This window comes from Lethenteron reissneri, chromosome 25, assembly GCF_015708825.2.
Source record: "Lethenteron reissneri isolate LAM-NWPU_2019-01 chromosome 25, ASM1570882v1, whole genome shotgun sequence".
Taxonomy (NCBI): Eukaryota; Metazoa; Chordata; class Hyperoartia; order Petromyzontiformes; family Petromyzontidae; genus Lethenteron; species Lethenteron reissneri.
The window spans coordinates 75,575-98,160 of NC_083803.1; the positions used below are offsets into that span (position 1 = coordinate 75,575).

Consider the following 22,586-nt stretch of genomic DNA (forward strand, 5'->3'; position numbering starts at 1 on the left):
AATCCGGATAATCCAACGTCGGCGCAGTAGCCAGTAAATCGCGCAGGCTCCGAAACGCCGCCTCCTCCGGCGGTCCCCACACAAATTTATGCCCCTTCCCAGTAAGGAGATGCAAAGGCCTGGCGATAGTAGCGAAATTCGGAACAAACCTCCGATAATATGAGGCGAACCCCAAAAACCGACGCACATCACCCACCGTGGCCGGGGTTGCCCAATCCCGGACACAAGCAGTTTTCTCTGGATCCGTGGCCACCCCGTCCGCACTAACAATATGTCCCAAGTATCGAACGGAGCGTTGCAGTAAATGACATTTCTTAGGCTTGAATTTCAAATTAGCAGAACGCATTCTGGCGAATACAGCCTCCAACCGCAGTAAATGCTCATCAAATGTGCGGCTGAAGACTATAATATCATCTAAATAAATGAGACATGTCTCCCACTGCAACCCCGTCAACACCAACTCCATCAACCTCTGAAAAGTGGCAGGGGCAGCATTCAACCCCATCGGAAGACAGTTAAATTGGAATAACCCCTGCGGCGTACGGAAAGCTGTCTTTTCTCGCGAGGGCTCGTCAAGGGGGAGCTGCCAGAAGCCCGAAGAGAGATCTAGCGTTGAAAAAAACTTAGCCCCTGACAAGGCGTCGAGAGAATCGTCCATACGCGGCAGGGGATACGCATCTGCCACCGACACTTTATTCAGCTTCCGAAAATCCACACAAAATCGCAATTTACCATCCTTCTTTTTAACCAACACAACAGGCGCGCCCCATGGGCTATTAGACGGAGATATAATATCCGCTTTCAACATGTCTTCCACTGCCCCTCGAACATGCTCACGCTCAGCCGGACTCATCCGACGCGAGTTCAACCGGATAGGGGCAGCGTCCCCCGTGTCGATATGATGAGAGAGAAGCGAGGTGCGTCCCAAGTCCAAATCGTCCGAGCTAAACACATCGGAATAGCTCGATAATAATTTATGAATCGCACAACGCTGCTCGGTGGAAAGGGCCGAATTTTCCCCACATAATTCGGCGATCCAACGATCATCAACCCCTCCATCGTGTGAAACACCACCCACAAGCCCCCCGTCCGGCAGGTCACTCTGGGCCGTAAACGCCGTAGTGGCATGTGCCACAACGGTACCAGCTGGCACACACACGCTTTCAGCACTCGCATTTAACACCTGCAAAAACGGGCGCTGATCTGGACGGACAATAGTTTGCGCCCCTACCAGCGCTAAGCCGCCCGTAACCGCGGCGGACGGCGACAGCAAAATCCCAAAAGCACCCTGCCGACCCGGAACCGGCTTCCGGTATCGTAAGGGAATGAGCATCTGAGAGCCAGGTGGAATATCAACCGAAACTTCCGATAGCGCCTGCACCTGGGCGACAGGAGCCGGTCGCCCCCAGGCGGACGGTAAAAATTCCAATTTCCGGCCCCCCGGTAGTTCTATGCAATTTTCATTGATTCTAATTAGAATGGGCATCTTAGCCAAAAAATCCGTACCCAACAGGCAAGGAACCGCCAGGGACCTCGAAATCAACACAACGCCCGAGGCCGAGACACCCCCGATAGAAATGTTAGCGTCCACCTGTCCCACGATGCCCATACTACCCCCGTTCGCAGCGATGCAGGAAGCGTAAGCCGGCCTCACGGCCCCCGGTGGGATGTTCAAAAGATGGAATATCACATCCGAAATAATGGTCGCGGACGCACCGGAATCCACCAAAATACGTACGTCCACCCCTTGGATGGACCCAGGTACAGTGGACGAACCGGTAGCGGCCGCGACAACCCGCCGAGCCAGCTTACGCCACTGCGTTATCGAGCGACAAGGCTCAGATACTGGCCTCCCGTATTTTACAACATCCGCGTCGCATAACAACGGCGATGAGTGAGGTGTCAGGCCTTGCCGGGTGTCTGGTGCGCACCGACTTGCCTGTGCCGGAGGGTCTTTCTTTGGGGCGTCCGCTGTTGAGGCCTCCTGCTGGGGCGGCCCCGGAACCCGGGCCCAGCAGTCCCTGGCATAGTGGCCCCGACGGCCGCAGCGGAAGCAGTCGACGTCGGGGCGGCGCGCAGCGGGCACCCCGTCCCGACGCGGCCGCGCCGGCGGCGGAGCCCGCGGCCCTGGCCCGCTTCGAGCCGGCCACGGAGTGGAGGCGGCCGACAACTCCTTTGGGCCGGTCGCATCCGGCACGTACACGGCCTTCGTAGGGTCCCACCCTACGGCCCCCCCATCGACGACAGGACCGCCCGTCCACGCCGTCACCTGTTTCCAGCGGCGGAGATTGAACTGGGCGTCCAAACACTTGGCCGCGGTCCGGGACGTGAGTTTTTCGTGACCGCACGCCTGCATGGGAATGCCGAGATCTCGGGACAACTCCAACATCTTCCCCAAGATGAGTGGTTCCAGCAGGTCAGGCTCCGTCTCCGGGTAAGCGGCCATAGCGAGTTCCAACACGGCGCCCCTGTACGCTACAGGTGACTCCTCAGGTGCGCGTTGCCGCTGCACGAATCGGCGATGGGCGTCATCCGGTGGCTCGTACGCGTCCGCCATTTCCTCGAACACCCCTCGCAGAGTTTTCTTCTTCGCAGCTTTTATAGAGCGAAAAAAACGAACGGACTCATCATCAAGAAGAGTCGGGAGCACCTCCAGTGCCTCAGCGTCCGTCCACCTTGCCGTACGTACCGCCGCCAAAAATCTGCAGGCGAACGCACTCCAATCGCCCCCGATGGAGAACTCTTTGACGGTTGTAAGGTGACGACTGCGACTCCTTGGCTTGCTTCCGTCCGTCGCTGACTCTTCCGGCGGTAAGTTCAGCAAGGCGTCGCAACGCTGTGTCGCCAAAATGGCGGACGATCCTCGCGGCGGCCCCAAAATGGCGGCTTCCCGCCTTCCGTGGTGCGCCACGCCCAAGATGGCGTCTTCACGCCGCGTGGCCGATGGCGGCGCCATCGAAGACGACCCGGGCTCCTGCCGATCACCACCATCACCTTCCAACGCCGCCCTTGGCGTGACAAGGTCACACAACTCTGTGATGACGGTTTTTAGGGTTGCCAGTTGCTCCGCCATCCGGATCCATCTTAAATCTTCGTCCTTCAACGCAGATGGGTCGGACGAAGGGGCCACCTCCTCGACGCCCGGGCCCTCACGGATCTCTCCCTCCGCCGAAGTGAAGCCGACCTCAGGAGGAAGATCGTCGTCGTCCGAAGATGAAGCCGACGCCGGGGATGGAATATTCTTTTTCCTCAGTTGTTTCGCCATGCCGTTTCACTTCTGACTCCAGTGTAATAAAAGGACTCGGACACTTCCTTCTGTCTTCGTGTCTTTTATTGGGTTCTCGTCCTCACCCACACGGCACTCTGTTATAACTCTGTATTTGTAGCCCCCGGCTATTCACTGCTATTATAGCTCCTTCTTCCCTCTGACTCTCCGCTTCATCTACTGTAACCTCCTCCCTGCAGACTCGCTGCTACCTCTATGCAGACTCCCGCTGCTACCCCTATGTGCAGACCCTCTGGCTGCTACCGTATGCAGACCCGCTGCTGACTCTGTATGCAGCCCCGCTGCTGACTGCAGCCTCCTCGCTGCTTCGGGTCGGTCACCGCTGGCCAACGGTGCCGATCCTCGCTCCCCCGTGTTCGTGGCGATCTCGCCACCCTCCGCTTCGCCCTTCGTGGCCTCTCTCTGTTCCTGGTTCCCCGTCACTCCCCATCCTCTTCCGGTTCCCCTCCTTCTATACTCAACCCCTCTCCCCCCCACGTGACCTAACTCCTCCCCTCATGACGGCACCTCCGGAGGGCCGTTTACACCCGCATTACACATGTAACCCGTGGCACACCCGGGGAAGCGACGTACATAGAGAAGGAAGGCGCAAGCAGAACTGAGCTTGCACAGAGCGGCGTACGTTTTCACAGGGGGCGGGGAAAGAGGTGGGATTCGGAGTGGGGGTGGCCACACACGAGGCACGGGAGGCTTTCGAGATGATCTGGATACTGAATATTGATACCCCACGCACTCGAATGGAGTCTGATGCATCGCTCGAGAATGTTAACATGTTTATGTTAACTTAATTGCTGTTAGCTATCCAGTTTTAAACGTTTAATCGTATTGAGAAATCATATACTTTTTCATTTTTAAACATCATATCAGGCATATTCGGTAACAAACATAACATTGATTATAATAATTAATAAAATAATAGGTTTCTCCCCTTTTTTTCTGGCAACAAAACTGAAACATTTTACAAGAAATTATGTGTACATTAACCACAATACTTGTGGTCAAAATGCAAAAAAAAAAACACTGATAATATATGCATTGTCCTTGAAACTGAAAGACAATGCACTATCAAAGTAATGAGGGCTCGGGGTAAGCAGCTACATCATTAGACCTCCTCTGTCTTTGAGCTGTACGCCTTTTGGCGTCCTCAGGTCTAGCACCAATTGAGACGAGGCTCAAAAGAAAGCCATCTCTAGTGTGGACCAATCAGTTTCAAGGACAATGCATATATTATCAGTGTGTTTTTTGTTTGCATTTTGACCACAAATATTGTGGTTAGTGCACACATGATTCCTTGTAAAAAGGTTTCAGTTTTGTTGCCAGAAAAAAGGGGAAAAACCCTATTATTATATTTTGGTACTGGCAAAGAAGGTCTAATGATGAACTAATTAATAAAACCAAGTGTTGCAAATCCGTTGTCAGCTGTACAGGTGAAGTGAGTCCAACTGAGTCGCAGACGCTATCTTGGGAGCAACACTATTTATTCACATAACAGCACGAACATAACACAACCTACGCTCAGGTCTAGAATCCTCATCTAACCACGCTATGGCAGAACTAGACACAGTTCGCTATCCCGGTCTGAACCACCAATGGGGTCCCGGACCGCGTGGCTAGAGGCTTTTTCTTTCCGACGTGGATCTTCGAACACCAACACTTGAAGAACCCCGAGCTCCTCACGGAGCTCTCGTTATATGCTCCCGGGCTGGGGTTGGCTCCGCCCTTAGCCCCGCCCACCTTCCAGGCTCCTTGGGCCCCTTCTCGAATGTTCCCGAGAGCTCTCCCGGACCACGTGACCGCCCTTGGCCCCCGTCCACCGGTAGCCCCCCTCCAGTATCGTCCGGTCACGTGACAACAGGTCAGCCAGAGTGTCATGCCCCAGAGTAACCCTGGCTGGCTGACGCTCCCTCTCGCTTCCTCACTGGGAGCCGGCACCGCACACTGCTCGCGGTGCGTCCGCGCTAACCAGCGCTCACCCAACCACCGCTAGTGTTGGTACTGCAGCCCGCAACCCGGGCTGCCCGCAATGACATTACCGGCCGTGACAGTGACAGGTACAGTCACTACACAGGCAACATATTATGGCAAAGCCTAATGATGATGTAGTGCTGGAGACACGCGTCACGCGCTGGGTTGGTATGCGTGCACGTGGCGGACAGTGAGGGCAAACGATGACACAGGGCGCTAATTAACTAACCGTTGTTGTTGTACAAATGAAGGTGGTGTGATAGTTAAGGGGGCCACAGGTGGCCGGGGGTAATTGAGGACGCAGGGCGTTGATTGGACGAGAGGGTCTGTTGTCTGAGATTCGCGCCGGCGTGTCTGGAATAACACCACCACGTGGCACGGGGGGGGGGGCGAGTGGCGTCGCGGGGGGTAGCAGTGGATAGAGCGAGTACAGCGTAGGGTAGCAGCGGAGTAACGGACTACGGAGAGTTACGACGGAGTGGGACGACGGAGTTAACAAAGAGCAGCCGAGCTGGAGAGAGAGAGGAGAGTCGCCGGAGGAGCAGAGGGGAGCAAGCGAGGCCAGCGGAGCGCAGCGAGCGAGCGGAGGAACATTGAGTGATGTTGACGGGAGAAATGTGGAACTATAGGATTGAATAAAGAACCGAGGAAAGACGAGAAGCTGTCGTGTCGGTACGAGCACTATAATAATAACAAAAAAGCTCGCAAGGTCGGAGCAAAGAAACAAACAGAAAGACAAAAAATTTTTTTTGGAAATGTCTCAATTGCCAACTACTGTAGTAGTAGTAATAATAAAGCGCTCTTTATAACAACACACCGCATACATGACACAACATGGAAGCGGAGAACAACAGCAACGACAACAACAACAAGATCGCTTTCTACGGTGCACGCCACCGATGGGGGCCCCTTGCCACCGCCCTCACCTGCGCCGTGGCTGTGGTTGCGGGCGGCGTTGAGACGGCGGCGTTTTGAGGATCGACCCAAACCACGCGGGCCGAGGCCTCACACCTCACGGCCAGCCTCTGCCCGACCTCCACAGTCACCTCGCTCGCGTTGGGGCTCACGCGTGGAAGATCCAGAGCACAGCAGCAGCAGCCTGAATATCGGCAATGAGAAGACCTATTATAAAGGCCCCGGCGTTCCGTTTGTCCGTCAACTACATTTTCAGAGCCATTCAGAAGGCCTGAATCAAGAAGTTATAGAAAGTGGACCCCTCCCCCTCACCGGATGTGGGGATAAAAAGTTGATCCAATAGGGTTCCAAAAATGTTATTTTGTAGGCATATATGCCTACACACCCTACATACAATAGTCAGTAGTATCTACTACATACTCTACACACAATAGAGTCAGTAGTATCTACTACACACCCTACATACAATAGTCAGTAGTATCCACTATACACCCTACACACAATAGAGTCAGTAGTATCTACTACACACCCTACATACAAAAGTCAGTAGTATCTACTACACACCCTACATACAATAGTCAGTAGTATCTACTACACACCCTACATACAATAGAGTCAGTAGTATCTACTACACACCCTACATACAATAGAGTCAGTAGTATTACTACACACCCTACACACAATAGAGTCAGTAGTATCTACTACACACCCTACATACAATAGTCAGTAGTATCCACTATACACCCTACACACAATAGAGTCAGTAGTATCTACTACACACCCTACATACAATAGTCAGTAGTATCTACTACACACCCTACATACAATAGTCAGTAGTATCTACTACACACCCTACATACAATAGAGTCAGTAGTATCACTACACACCCTACACACTATAGAGTCAATAGTATCTACTACACACCCTACACACAATAGAGTCAGTAGTATCTACTACACACCCTACACACAATAGAGTCAGTAGTATCTACTACACACCCTACATACAATAGAGTCAGTAGTATCTACTACACACCCTACACACAATAGAGTCAGTAGTATCTACTCCACACCCTACATACTATAGAGTCAGTAGTATCTACTACACACCCTACACACTATAGAGTCAGTAGTATCTACTACATACCTTACACACAACAGAGTCAGTTGTGTCTACTACACACCCTACACACTATAGACTCTATAGTGTGTAGTAGACACTACTGACTCTATAGTATAGAGTCAGTAGTATCTACTACACACTCTACATACAATAGAGTCAGTAGTGCCTGCTACACACCCTACACACAATAGAGTCAGTAGTATCTACTACACACCCTACATACAATAGAGTCAATAGTATCTACTACACACCCTACATACTATAGAGTCAGTAGTATCTACTACACACCCTACACACTATAGAGTCAGTAGTATCTACTACACACCCTACATACAATAGTCAGTAGTATCTACTACACACCCTACATACAATAGTCAGTAGTATCTACTACACACCCTACATACAATAGAGTCAGTAGTATCTACTACACACCCTACATACAATAGAGTCAGTAGTATCACTACACACCCTACACACAATAGAGTCAGTAGTATCTACTACACACCCTACATACTATAAAGTCAATAGTATCTACTACACACCCTACATACAATAGTCAGTAGTATCTACTACACACCCTACACACAATAGAGTCAGTAGTATCTACTCCACACCCTACATACTATAGAGTCAGTAGTATCTACTACATACCTTACACACAACAGAGTCAGTAGTATCTACTACACACCCTACACACAATAGAGTCAGTAGTATCTACTACACACTCTACACACAATAGAGTCAGTAGTATCTACTACACACCCTACACACAATAGAGTCAGTAGTATCTATTACACACCTGTTGTATCCTAGCCCTTCTTCCATAATTGAGATTAATAATATTTGATGATTTTTATATATTATCTTTTTACTTGTTTTTTTTAATGAGTGAAACACACCAAAGCGCACCAAACTGCAAAACACCAGGTGTTGTTAAGTAATGAACGAGAGGAGGGCTAGGATGACAGAATTGCAACCTTGCTTCAAGGCAAAGGCAGTGAAAGGAAGCAGAGGCGCCCTTGTCTAAGTCATAACCACAGAAAGCCAGGAATCATCACTGATTGTGTGTTAGGGATTCCGAGCTAATTAGAACACGTGCACACAGAAAGGGAGGTAGAAGCACGCCTTGTTCTCCTGCAGCTGAGGAAACATAGATAAACCCAAGAAGGCCTTGGACCTGAAATGAAGAATAACATTCCCAGAGCAGAAGGTTGGAGGGCCACAGAGAGCTGATTTAAAAAAAATGTTGTATATCTCTCAAGGCGGGCAGACCCAGCTAAAAAACACGGCTGCGGGGGTCACCAGAAGTTCGCGTTCGCCTAGTTAAGACAAAAAGCTCAATTATTCTGTATTGCTATTAAAGTAACGTTAAAGTCGGAATTTAACAACAGGGTAGGCTAAAGTTTGATATTCACACCCACTCCAATTAAACCAGGTCACAAGTACGCCTACTGAACCATCACCATCATTAAGTCAATATGAAATGTTATTTCCATACTTTAATGCTTTCTATACAACTCGACCCGAAGCATATGCATGAAAAGACAAAAGTAAAACTTATGAAAAGCCAGGATAACGGGATGAATCACCACCAGGTCGAATATAAATACATAATAAAAAACGATGTTAAACCCAGGGTCGGAGAGAAAGGGAGATCCCGGCCGTCTTTGTATCCCCGCAGCGCGGGATAGGAGTGTGTATACGCTCGGGGAAACACCTACACTTGAGTCAAGCACCACGATGGGAAACGACAGACCTTAGGTTACATACAGAATCATAACTGTGAAATAGTAAGGGACAAATGTTAACTTAAAACTTTTAACCATTTCTTTGTGCGCCGGGTCGGAGAGAGTGTTGCCCCTCCCTCCAGGTTGTGCAACACGAACAAAGACGCCTATGAGACATTTGTAACGTCTGTGTTTTGGGTTCATGAAGAAGGCCAGACAAGAGATAATATTGCACCCAGACAGAGAGACGACCTCGAGGCAATTTGTAACATCTGATTGTTTGCTCGTGGGTTTATGGAGGGAGTGTGACAACGAATATACCGTCAGTGATGCACACAAGGACACACGGACATACGGACAGACACATGGACACACCTGCCTACGGACAGATCCTGACACAGCAAAAATCGGAAGAAGCCCCGCCTTGTGGGCGGGATCCAGGGGGAATTTTCGGCATAAAGTAAAGGATCCTGAGCATTGGAAATCAGTGCGACGGGAGGGTCGACTCAGGAGGAGTGCGACCAGTGGGTCCACTCGGGAGTGCGACGGGAGGGTCCACTCAGAAGCTCGACCGGGAGGGTCGACTCAGGAACGAGTGCGACGGGAGGGTCCACTCAGAAGCTCGACCGGGAGGGTCGACTCAGGAACGAGTGTGACGAGAGGGTCCACTCAGGAGCGCGACCGGGGGAGTCGGCTCAGGAGGAGTGCGACCAGTGGGTCCACTCAGGAGTGCGACCAGAGAGTCGACTCAGGAGCGAGGGCGACCAGCGGGTCGACCCAGGAGCGAGCTCGACCGGGAGGGTCGACTCAGGAGCGAGCTGCGACCAGCGGGTCGGCTCGACTCATCTTCAGCTCGTCAATCTCTGCTGCCGCCGGAGATCTCTGCTGCCGCCGGAGTGGTGATCGTTGCGGTTTGGCGACGATCCAGCGCTGCACGCTACGAGCGAGTTGTGGGCGCCACCTACCGACCGGGTTCCGAACTGCGACAGCGTATCAACAGCCATCCGAACCAATTCGCCACGGGATCGACTGATACGTATGACGCGCACCGCCCCCTCACCACACGACCACCAGGCGTCTGTTTGACCTAAAGAATCGACTCCGAACACTGACTATTCAAGACAACTCTTACCACTCAAAAACACTCGAACCCATAAGCCATCCGTGGCTGGAAAGTATCACAACGAGACCGAGTGATGGCCCTCCGTCGTTTATAAGAGTATTCTTAAATTTTATCTTTAATATTTAGTGGGCTGTACTCTTAATCGCATAAATTCCCAACAGATCCATCAATACGAACTGATTCTTGGCACCTCCTTCCGCCGAGCCACGCTCACGTGGGGAGTGGTGGCCCACCGGATCCTTATCAGGTGATCTGGTCCCCAATTAGTAAACTTGGTATAAGATAACAATCTTCGGAAAAGGAGCACCGTCGCAGGCCCTTACTCCGAGCCGTTCTGAGATAACCTGCCGATGTATCTGTTGAGATTGGTGCCTTTAAGAATAATAACTGTTTTTGATTGTGTTTTTTTTTATCGCCGTATAATCTTTCAAGTATCTTTCAGTCATAATCGCCGCACGTACTCGCATCCTCTACAGAATATTCAACTGTTCCGTGACCCAAGGTGCTAACAACGTGATAAGGGTTGCGTATGATCAATAAGGAGTGCGGTACTGCGTGAACAATATTGAGTATAATCATTCATTAACGTTAAGGTTTCCTTCTCTCACTAACAACCATCGCGTTATGCGGGATCCATGTGCCGTTGTCAAAGTGAAATCAGACAATCGTTGATGATACTGTATTGATGCCGTATTGACGTTCCGGGATTGAGAGTTCGCATACTATATCATAGTTAAGGTTGAATTAGTAATAAATTGATTAATACAGAAGTGGTTGTGTGATTCTTTCCTGAAATCTATGCATAAGATCTGCTTCTGCGTTGAGATTTGAACTTGGTGACCTTAATAAACACACTTATACATACTCAGTAAATGTTAAAGCGATAACGGGGTGAACCGGGGTCTGGTTATCATAACGACTTGCATTATCATAATTACACCCACTCGCATAATTAATACGATTACCTCTCGAATTGGCATAATTAAAATGTGCGTAATTACATAAATTAACATATTTTCGGATAATTACACATTTGGCCAGATTTCATTTAATTATTATTATTTTCACTGAATATTCATAACCCACATATACAACATAATAATTTCACCCACGCACGCATACAACATAACAAATTTTCTCTTCCCAACATATACAACATAATGGGGGCTCGTCTTCCGGGATCTCTCGCAGACAGTTTATGCATGAATTCAGGAACGAATCACTGATGTGTTAATCAAAGTGTTGTGAACTAACGTTGCCTTGTGATTGTAAACGGGGGTATACAAACAAAACGCGCTCTGAAGGGAAATACCAGAGTAGCAGAGTATAACAAAGACAGCTGGGCTGAGATTATTTGCTCGAGTTGAACTGACGCATCCTGTGATACAATTGTTTATATGCACTCTGAAAAGAAATATTAAGGTAACTCTTGCCATACTAAGATGCTAGGATTAAGAATAATATTTGAATGGGTTACGGGATACGGGGAGCTCGTATTTAAACGTACCGACCAATCTGTTACAAAGCAGTACAGTCAGAGAGACATATGGGAAGGGAGCTGTATCGATAACACGAACACACCTTGGGGGAAACTAATTGACTGGATAAAAAGTAACGAAGGCAAATACGATGCAAAAACTGCAGAGAAGGCAGGACAGGACTCATACCTTCTCACACAGGCATACAGACAGGGATTGTGGAATGAAGGAAAATTTGGAAAGGAAACGGGAGAGAAATCGTCTCTAATAAACGACGAGAAATGTCCTCACACCCTCGAGAGGGAGGAGAAATCAAAGCTCGCGACACCAGCGAAACTCACAGACGTTGAGCCACAGAATAAATATGGAAGTAACATCAAATCACTCTCTTGGGTACGTGGACAGAGTCCAGGGATTGATCGCACAAAAGTTAAAGTAAAATCGCCAGGACATGGTACACTAAGGGCAGAGGCAAAAACTGAAGGGAAATGGCAACACGAGCGACACGGCCCTGGGCGCGCACACAGAAAATGCACACCACTTAAACACAAGAGACACAGCACAGACCAAAGTGACAGATTGCCTGATGATAACTTGTTTGATGATGACGCTGTCAGCAATCAACTTTCGGAATACCTGTTCACCAGTAAAACCCTTAAGTTGATGGACAAGGCTCTAGTCAGAATTCCCGATTTTGACCCCCACAATAAGACTATGGATATCCACACACATATCGCGACAGTGGAAGAGGAGGCAATGATTAGAGGGCTGAGGAGACGGGATGAAAAAGCGAGTTTGTTGAAACGGACCTTACATAAAGAATCTATTCCATGGGTAAAGTCACTACCACACAAGGTTAGAAATGATTTTAAACAATTGAGCCTGGCAGTGATTCGGAAGTTTGGAGAATATTCGACACTCACTGAGGGGTTTTATGCTGTAAAATCGATGACCCAGGGCATGGACCAAGATCCACGTGACTACCTCGTCCAATTTAAAAGAGCGTATTACGCAGGCGATGTGAATCAATACCACGAAGGGGATAAAATGTTCAAAATTATGTTTTTTGAATCCTTGAGCCCAGAGATTACAGAAAGGGTGAGAATGGTTTTGAATCCAGAAACCGCATCCTTACGCCGCATAGAGAGCAAGGCGTACATGGCATGGTTATACAGAGCTAAGAATCATAATTCGGATCCAGAACACAGGGAGAGGGATGAGGAACCCAGCCTCTCAGAGAGGAATAAAAATCACCGAGCAGTCCCACCATGCAGAGAGCAGCAGAAACGCACGCACACATGGCAAAATAACCCAGAGAGAGGTTGGCACGAGAATGAGAGCGGCACAAAGCCGAACATTCAGGAGAATCGCAGGAGGGGGAGGTTCAGAATAGAACCATACCAACACCCCATGCCCCGACATGCGCAAGGTCAAGATTACCCACAGGGATGGCGAAGTAACAATCCAGGAAAAATTTGGCACCCAAATGGGAAAAACACTGGGCCAAGGGTGCAGGAGAATCGTAGGAGGGAGAGGTTCAGAGCAGAACCATATCAACACCCCATCCCACGACACACGCAAGGTTCAAATTACGCACAGAGATGGGAAGATAACCACCTAGCGGGAAGGTGTTACACATACCGCGGAGGTATGGATGCGAACATTCACGAGAATCGCAGGATGGGAGGTCAAACACAATCGATCCAATTCCGACCAATTCCTCCACCGGCTATACCAGGAGGGAATAGAGGAATAACACAGAATACGGTCCAAATACGTGATGAACCATCCACAGTGATTGAGAGCGGGCAGCCCATACGCGCCACACCCGCCGAGGTGTTAAACCCGGCGCTCAATGTGAAATACAGGCAGGCTGCAAGTGACAGGGCGGGCAAAAACGTGGACAGTGCTCCCGTAAATGACGCGCGGATCGAATACAAGGACAGGGTTGCATTGAAGCGTGATCGGACAGTACAAAAACAGACAGCAGGGACACGCCCTGAGGAGCGCAGGCATGAGCCTTTGAATGGAAAATATCCAAGGGAAACCAAAAATTATGTGGATCGGAGTGCTAAAATGGAGACGAATGTCCATGACGTATCGGGAATGGTGTTGAAATCCAACACACTAGTAAAAACAAAGAGGGCAACATTACGAGGGACAGAATTAAATCGACACACTGACTCGGCAAATGTGCATGTAATCGCAGAGAGAGCGAATGCCTCGAACCAAGTGTCAAAGTGGGTCGTGTGCGCAAATTCTGGTTATGTGCAGCACAATTTTTCACCACACACTCCCACGACACAGAGAGTGAGAGAGGAAACTACAAAAACGAACCCGAAAACCGTGATCGAATTATCGAAGTGATAAGTGGTGAACGAGGCAACATGAGGAAGGTAACGCATAAATGCGTTCGAAACCGCTACCTAGCGTTTCCCAGGATTTAACAAAAACAAAAATGAATATTCGTCGGAGTCATGATGTATCAGAACCGATGTAACGCAATATCGATGTTTAACGCTTGTTTAATTTTCTTTGCTCAATTCAAATATAACCATGTTAAGTTGTGACACGTACGCGCGCGTTGTAAGGAATAGCAGCAAAACTTGAGGACAATCGATGGTTCATGATGGAAGAAGGGTATACATTTTTTTTAAAAATAACCCGTGGCCATTTAACCACTGGTCATTTTTAAAAGGGCGGTATGTTGTATCCTAGCCCTTCTTCCATAATTGAGATTAATAATATTTGATGATTTTTATATATTATCTTTTTACTTGTTTTTTTTAATGAGTGAAACACACCAAAGCGCACCAAACTGCAAAACACCAGGTGTTGTTAAGTAATGAACGAGAGGAGGGCTAGGATGACAGAATTGCAACCTTGCTTCAAGGCAAAGGCAGTGAAAGGAAGCAGAGGCGCCCTTGTCTAAGTCATAACCACAGAAAGCCAGGAATCATCACTGATTGTGTGTTAGGGATTCCGAGCTAATTAGAACACGTGCACACAGAAAGGGAGGTAGAAGCACGCCTTGTTCTCCTGCAGCTGAGGAAACATAGATAAACCCAAGAAGGCCTTGGACCTGAAATGAAGAATAACATTCCCAGAGCAGAAGGTTGGAGGGCCACAGAGAGCTGATTTAAAAAAAATGTTGTATATCTCTCAAGGCGGGCAGACCCAGCTAAATAACACGGCTGCGGGGGTCACCAGAAGTTCGCGTTCGCCTAGTTAAGACAAAAAGCTCAATTATTCTGTATTGCTATTAAAGTAACGTTAAAGTCGGAATTTAACAACAGGGTAGGCTAAAGTTTGATATTCACACCCACTCCAATTAAACCAGGTCACAAGTACGCCTACTGAACCATCACCATCATTAAGTCAATATGAAATGTTATTTCCATACTTTAATGCTTTCTATACAACTCGACCCGAAGCATATGCATGAAAAGACAAAAGTAAAACTTATGAAAAGCCAGGATAACGGGATGAATCACCACCAGGTCGAATATAAATACATAATAAAAAACGATGTTAAACCCAGGGTCGGAGAGAAAGGGAGATCCCGGCCGTCTTTGTATCCCCGCAGCGCGGGATAGGAGTGTGTATACGCTCGGGGAAACACCTACACTTGAGTCAAGCACCACGATGGGAAACGACAGACCTTAGGTTACATACAGAATCATAACTGTGAAATAGTAAGGGACAAATGTTAACTTAAAACTTTTAACCATTTCTTTGTGCGCCGGGTCGGAGAGAGTGTTGCCCCTCCCTCCAGGTTGTGCAACACGAACAAAGACGCCTATGAGACATTTGTAACGTCTGTGTTTTGGGTTCATGAAGAAGGCCAGACAAGAGATAATATTGCACCCAGACAGAGAGACGACCTCGAGGCAATTTGTAACATCTGATTGTTTGCTCGTGGGTTTATGGAGGGAGTGTGACAACGAATATACCGTCAGTGATGCACACAAGGACACACGGACATACGGACAGACACATGGACACACCTGCCTACGGACAGATCCTGACACAGCAAAAATCGGAAGAAGCCCCGCCTTGTGGGCGGGATCCAGGGGGAATTTTCGGCATAAAGTAAAGGATCCTGAGCATTGGAAATCAGTGCGACGGGAGGGTCGACTCAGGAGGAGTGCGACCAGTGGGTCCACTCGGGAGTGCGACGGGAGGGTCCACTCAGAAGCTCGACCGGGAGGGTCGACTCAGGAACGAGTGCGACGGGAGGGTCCACTCAGAAGCTCGACCGGGAGGGTCGACTCAGGAACGAGTGTGACGAGAGGGTCCACTCAGGAGCGCGACCGGGGGAGTCGGCTCAGGAGGAGTGCGACCAGTGGGTCCACTCAGGAGTGCGACCAGAGAGTCGACTCAGGAGCGAGGGCGACCAGCGGGTCGACCCAGGAGCGAGCTCGACCGGGAGGGTCGACTCAGGAGCGAGCTGCGACCAGCGGGTCGGCTCGACTCATCTTCAGCTCGTCAATCTCTGCTGCCGCCGGAGATCTCTGCTGCCGCCGGAGTGGTGATCGTTGCGGTTTGGCGACGATCCAGCGCTGCACGCTACGAGCGAGTTGTGGGCGCCACCTACCGACCGGGTTCCGAACTGCGACAGCGTATCAACAGCCATCCGAACCAATTCGCCACGGGATCGACTGATACGTATGACGCGCACCGCCCCCTCACCACACGACCACCAGGCGTCTGTTTGACCTAAAGAATCGACTCCGAACACTGACTATTCAAGACAACTCTTACCACTCAAAAACACTCGAACCCATAAGCCATCCGTGGCTGGAAAGTATCACAACGAGACCGAGTGATGGCCCTCCGTCGTTTATAAGAGTATTCTTAAATTTTATCTTTAATATTTAGTGGGCTGTACTCTTAATCGCATAAATTCCCAACAGATCCATCAATACGAACTGATTCTTGGCACCTCCTTCCGCCGAGCCACGCTCACGTGGGGAGTGGTGGCCCACCGGATCCTTATCAGGTGATCTGGTCCCCAATTAGTAAACTTGGTATAAGATAACAATCTTCGGAAAAGGAGCACCGTCGCAGGCCCTTACTCCGAGCCGTTCTGAGATAACCTGCCGATGTATCTGTTGAGATTGGTGCCTTTAAGAATAATAACTGTTTTTGATTGTGTTTTTTTTTATCGCCGTATAATCTTTCAAGTATCTTTCAGTCATAATCGCCGCACGTACTCGCATCCTCTACAGAATATTCAACTGTTCCGTGACCCAAGGTGCTAACAACGTGATAAGGGTTGCGTATGATCAATAAGGAGTGCGGTACTGCGTGAACAATATTGAGTATAATCATTCATTAACGTTAAGGTTTCCTTCTCTCACTAACAACCATCGCGTTATGCGGGATCCATGTGCCGTTGTCAAAGTGAAATCAGACAATCGTTGATGATACTGTATTGATGCCGTATTGACGTTCCGGGATTGAGAGTTCGCATACTATATCATAGTTAAGGTTGAATTAGTAATAAATTGATTAATACAGAAGTGGTTGTGTGATTCTTTCCTGAAATCTATGCATAAGATCTGCTTCTGCGTTGAGATTTGAACTTGGTGACCTTAATAAACACACTTATACATACTCAGTAAATGTTAAAGCGATAACGGGGTGAACCGGGGTCTGGTTATCATAACGACTTGCATTATCATAATTACACCCACTCGCATAATTAATACGATTACCTCTCGAATTGGCATAATTAAAATGTGCGTAATTACATAAATTAACATATTTTCGGATAATTACACATTTGGCCAGATTTCATTTAATTATTATTATTTTCACTGAATATTCATAACCCACATATACAACATAATAATTTCACCCACGCACGCATACAACATAACAAATTTTCTCTTCCCAACATATACAACACACCCTACATACTATAGAGTCAGTAGTATCTACTACACACCATACATACAATAGAGTCAGTAGTATCTACTACACACCCTACATACAATAGTCAGTAGTATCTACTACACACCCTACATACAATAGAGTCAGTAGTATCTACTACACACCCGACATACAATAGAGTCAGCAGTATCTACTACACACCCTACATACAATAGAGTCAGTAGTATCTACTACACACCCTACATACAATAGTGTCAGTAGTATCTACTACACACCCTACATACTATAGAGCCAGCAGTGTCTACTACACACCCTACACACAATAAAGTCAGTAGTATCTACTACACACCCTACACACTATAGAGTCAGTAGTATCTGCAGACATTTGGAGGGGACGATGCGCCGAGAAGCCTTCTGCAGGAGCTATACATTAAGGCGGCCATATGCTGTCGAAATTCTAGTGACTTAAACGGTGTGCGTTCATTTATTTGCGAATTTGCATCAAGAGCTGGCGTTTTGCAGGTCATATGACTCCGCAGTCTGCACTGCGGTATCGTCAGCACGTTGACTGCATTACTGGTGGTGTTACAGATGTATTTGAATTCTTTATGCCACTTTAGGGGAGACATTTCTCTGGAATAGAAACAAAGAAAGTACTCTAGTAGGGCCTCCTCCACTTTTGCCAGCACCACAAGGTACAAATGATGACGTCAGAGATCAGTCGATGTTGTCTAGAGTGGATAAGAGTTGGAGGCACTACCTCGCTGGCATGAAGAAGGGCCATTGTCCAAAACGTCGCCTATTATAAACGTTTCCGATGAAGGCCACAACACAGTGTTGTGGACAAAGATTCTGAGTCTTTTTGTTATTTCGTTTTGGGCACCACTGCCAATGCAGTAGTATCACACAATACTTCCCTTTTTTCATATGAATCATTCTCATTTGTCCACAGAAATTGGACATTTTCAGGACCCCTTCCTGATATGTTAAATGTTTAGCCAGTCCTTTTCGAGATACCCACAAGAACCCATGCTTAAAAGAGGATGACACAACCACCACACACATAGCCTGTAGACATGTTTACAAACTCTCCTGATTCTCTACAGGAACCTTTTTGTTATTGCATTGTGCCAGGAAATAGTTCTCAAAAGAAATAAACAATTATAATTCACATCCCTGTATATGATGCACCAGCCAGACCTGTACAATTCCACATTTGAGACATACACCACCAACACACTCGGACATGTATGGTGCAGCACTCATCTTGTCAACAGGAAGCTACATACCCAGAATAATGGAGGCCAGCAATATATGTAGGCCGAACATCATGGTCACGATGAAATCCAAAGTAAAGAGTGACGCTGTTAAGACACAGACACACACAGGGCAGAGAGGATTTCAACAAAACACGACCATGGAATGCTGCTCACAGAGACAATAAACTTGTAAACTGGGATTGTTTCCAGATGCTGCCGTGGTGTGATGGTTTGTGCACTGGACTTGCAACTCAGAGGCCGCCTGTTCAATCTCCCGCAGTGCAAGTTTCTTCAAGCCTCTGTCCACCTAGCAGTTATAGATGGGAACGCCACAGTTGCATGTAGTGGGGGAAAAGTATGGGTAGGTTTCACCTCTTTCAAGTCGTCTGCCTAGCATGGAAGACTAGACCACATATCCTCTAGAAGGGGCTGTCTAGAGGAGGCCCTTCTGCCAGAAGTGACTTGACCCAGTGATGTTGAGACAACTTTAACCTCACGGGTTCACCAATGGCTCGTAGGTTGTGACATTCGACACCAGGCTACTGACCGAGTGTGTCTCCTTAAACGAAATACCGTTTTCTAAAGGCGCATGATGAAGTTAAGCTGGCTCAAACTGAGTGGTAACATTATCTGTATTAAGTATGTTGTTTATTTTAAACACAGTAAAAACACCCTTCGGGACCTGTTTCATGAGTTAATAACTAAAATAGATATAACGACAGATTAAATCGATTAACAAATTAACTGCTGGTCGGAATTAGATCAAATGTCAATGATAACTTCGCTAAAATAGTGGCACAGTGATCAGCGAACCGTGCTATGAACCCAAGCGAATCGCGTTCGATTCCCGATCAGGGCTAACAAACACCACGGACGAGAGAAACATTGGCCAAGTGTCCTGTCGCCTCCCACACCTCCATTCACCACCACGCATGTAGCACCTTAACATCTGCAGTGAGCAGATGAACAATTATTGCCCGTGTCGTAGGTCTCTGAGACCCGGCGACCCCTTGGATGATGGCAGCGGCATAAGTGAGGGCTGCATCCCACGCCTAAAGCGTGATACAGCCGCAGCAGCCGCAGCATCTCCAACATCACATTCTACTTGGCATCGTCTCGCACAGGCAGAAACAGTGCGCCCAACAACTTCACCATTGTCACCTACGATTCAACATATCGAAGGTGACGTTTCGGGCAATGGTCCATCTATCGTGGCCGAGAGGCGGCGGGCGTGCATTACGCGTGGCTGATGCACAGCAGGACGCATCGTTCGGCTGCGCGTGGAATCGACGAACGGGCAGAGGAGGCGGCTTGTCAGTGGCTGCCGAGTGGTTGATCCGAGCAGAGCGAACTCTTCGTTCACACGGCAGGCGTTGGGGGGGGGGGGGTGCCAAATTATCATCGTAGCAAAAGTAGCTACATGTGTAGTAGCTACATGTGTAGTAGCTACATGTGTAGTAGCTACACGTGTAGTAGCTACACGTGTAGTAGCTACTACACGTGTAGTAGCTACACGTGTAGTAGCTACGGGCCCCGCACTTTCAAGGGCCCCGCGCTAAATGCTTTCAAGCTATCAATTCCGGCTCAGTGATTCTACACTTGCTCTATTACTATAGTACTATACCGGGTTAGAATAACTGGGTGTTTAAGGTTAGCAATTTGTCGTATTACATGGTTGTATAGCAAATAAAAAAATACAATTACTTTACTGTGCAAGTAAAACATTTGTATTTTAAAATTTATGTTTTTATAATTTAGGGTCCCTTCATAACAACATTTGCTACAGGCCCCGCACCGAGCTTCATCCGTGCAATTCGCGCGACTCACTTTGTTGGTCTCGACCAGGTGGGGAGGGATAACCTGCGGCTCCAGAGCCACATGCGGACTGTCTAGTGACGCTGTAGGATTCAGGACCACCACCGTCTCGCATTTACACACACACGTATATATTGCGGCTCTTGAAATATTTTGACTTTTTAAATGGAATTTGGGAAACAAAAAATGCCTCTTCTTGTTATTTTAGTTGCGGCCCCCTTGGTCTCGACTGATCCCCGTGGCCTCGGCTCGCTTATCGTGCCCCCTCTCTGCGTGGCATTTCTTTGTTGACGAGCATCTCTTCGTTAGAACCCAAGCTCAACTCCACCCCATCCACCCACCCACCCAGCCCGCTCGCTCCTTAAACAATGCGTCCCCTGCAGCGGTGCCGGAAAACGCTTACCTGGATTTCCCCCCCAAAACGTGGAGGGAATTGAAGAGCAGTCGAGGGATTCGTCGCGCGCGGGTCCGAGGCGCAAGCTCGTCCGCGTGCCAGTGTAAGCGTCTCGTGTGTTTATAACATCCGTTCTCGAGGCTCAAGCTCAGCGATTTGGCCCGTTTAAGTCTCCTCCCCGTGCATATGTGGAACACATGTCGTGAGCAAGATTCTCCCCCCCCCCACTCGCTGAGACCCCCCCCCCCACTATTAGTTAACTGGAGGAGAAAGAGAGACGGAAAAAATGCAGTGCGTTCAGGAAAACTTTGCAAACGGATGCTGAGATGTAAAAGATGCACACACCAACAACAGCCAGCCATTCGCCAATACGTGGCGGGGACGTCACCAGCGCGCTTGTGCCAGGCTAGGTGCAATGTTGAGGCCACGTGGAGTGTCGAAGGCTTGCTGCTGACAGGAGGTCACGGTAAAGACCCAGGTACCGTGGGTTGACTGACTGAGATGGTTTGGCAGATGCACACCAGCTGTGCTCCCCACTGTGCGAACTTACCGAGCGTCGCTCCTCTGCCCTCCGTTGTTGTTGGAGGGCCACTTGGCCCAGCTGCTTACTGGTCTTCGGAAAGTACACTCAGCTCCACGTCCTCCTGTACACCGCATCGCTCCATCTCTTCTCTAGAGCGTGCCACGCCCGTTTAGCACCCTCGATCCGGCCGAACAAAAGCTGTTTGGGCATGCGGTGGCTGGACATGCGGGCGACGTGACTCAGCCACCGCAGCCTTGCCAGCCGGATTGTATCACCGATGCGACTTCGTCCAAATCTCTCACAAATCTGCGAGCTCCTCACACGATCCAGCCTAGTTAAACCCAGAATAGATTTTAGGCAGGCCAGCCTGAATGCTTTAAACCGGCGCAGATGTTCCTTCAGATGGGTCCATGTTTATCAAGCACAGAGAGGGAGGGCACGACTGTGGCCTAGAAGACCCGGAGCTTCGTATGGAGCGATAGGCCAGGTAGCTTCCACACGGCGTTACGCAGCTGATGGAAAGATAATCCAGCTCGACTGATTTGGAATGAGACGTCTGCTGCCAAACCGAAACTCGTCATGAGCACACTCTCCAGGTATGAGAACACCTGCACTCTCTCTACAACTGCCCCATCACTCGTGGGGAGTTGAGGCGGCGGAATGTTTAAACTGTCTTGCAAATATGTCTGATTTTAATGACATTTTCAGGGTTTAAGTTTGAATTATGGTTTAAAAAATAGTGACACGTTAAAATTAACATTTGATATAACTAATATATCCAACACTTTATTTTCGGTTTTTTTTCAAATATTGCTAATTTGTCTTTTTTTATTCAGCAGGGATATTATTTCATGCCGCATGGAGTAGTGCATACATCAAAGAGGCCAAGTGGATGCCAGCAAAAAATAGCAAAAGAGGCAAGAATTAAATCACTTAAAATGCTTGCTGGATCCATTCTTCAATATGTCAATAGACCGGATGATGTCCAGGGTTCATCAAAAGACACTGCTCGTCATTCTCCAATTGATAAAGCTGATTCTTCTAATGCTAGCATGCATTCTGCGGAAGAGCAAGGAGTGAA

General features: G+C 48.5%; 1 protein-coding gene across 1 annotated transcript in view; it reads right to left on the minus strand.

Annotated features, from left to right (window-relative positions):
- The window catches only part of LOC133346943 (platelet-derived growth factor receptor alpha-like), a 60,265-nt gene extending 39,196 nt beyond the window's left edge, over positions 1-21,069 (minus strand). The window contains exons 1-3 of the mRNA XM_061558765.1: positions 20,992-21,069; positions 18,804-18,878; positions 6,178-6,350 (exon numbers count right to left, since the gene is read on the minus strand). Coding sequence (XP_061414749.1) covers positions 6,178-6,350; positions 18,804-18,846 — 216 coding nt within the window. The 5' untranslated portion in view covers positions 18,847-18,878; positions 20,992-21,069. The remainder of the gene's footprint in view (positions 1-6,177; positions 6,351-18,803; positions 18,879-20,991) is intronic.
- Between the last annotated feature and the right edge of the window lie 1,517 nt (positions 21,070-22,586).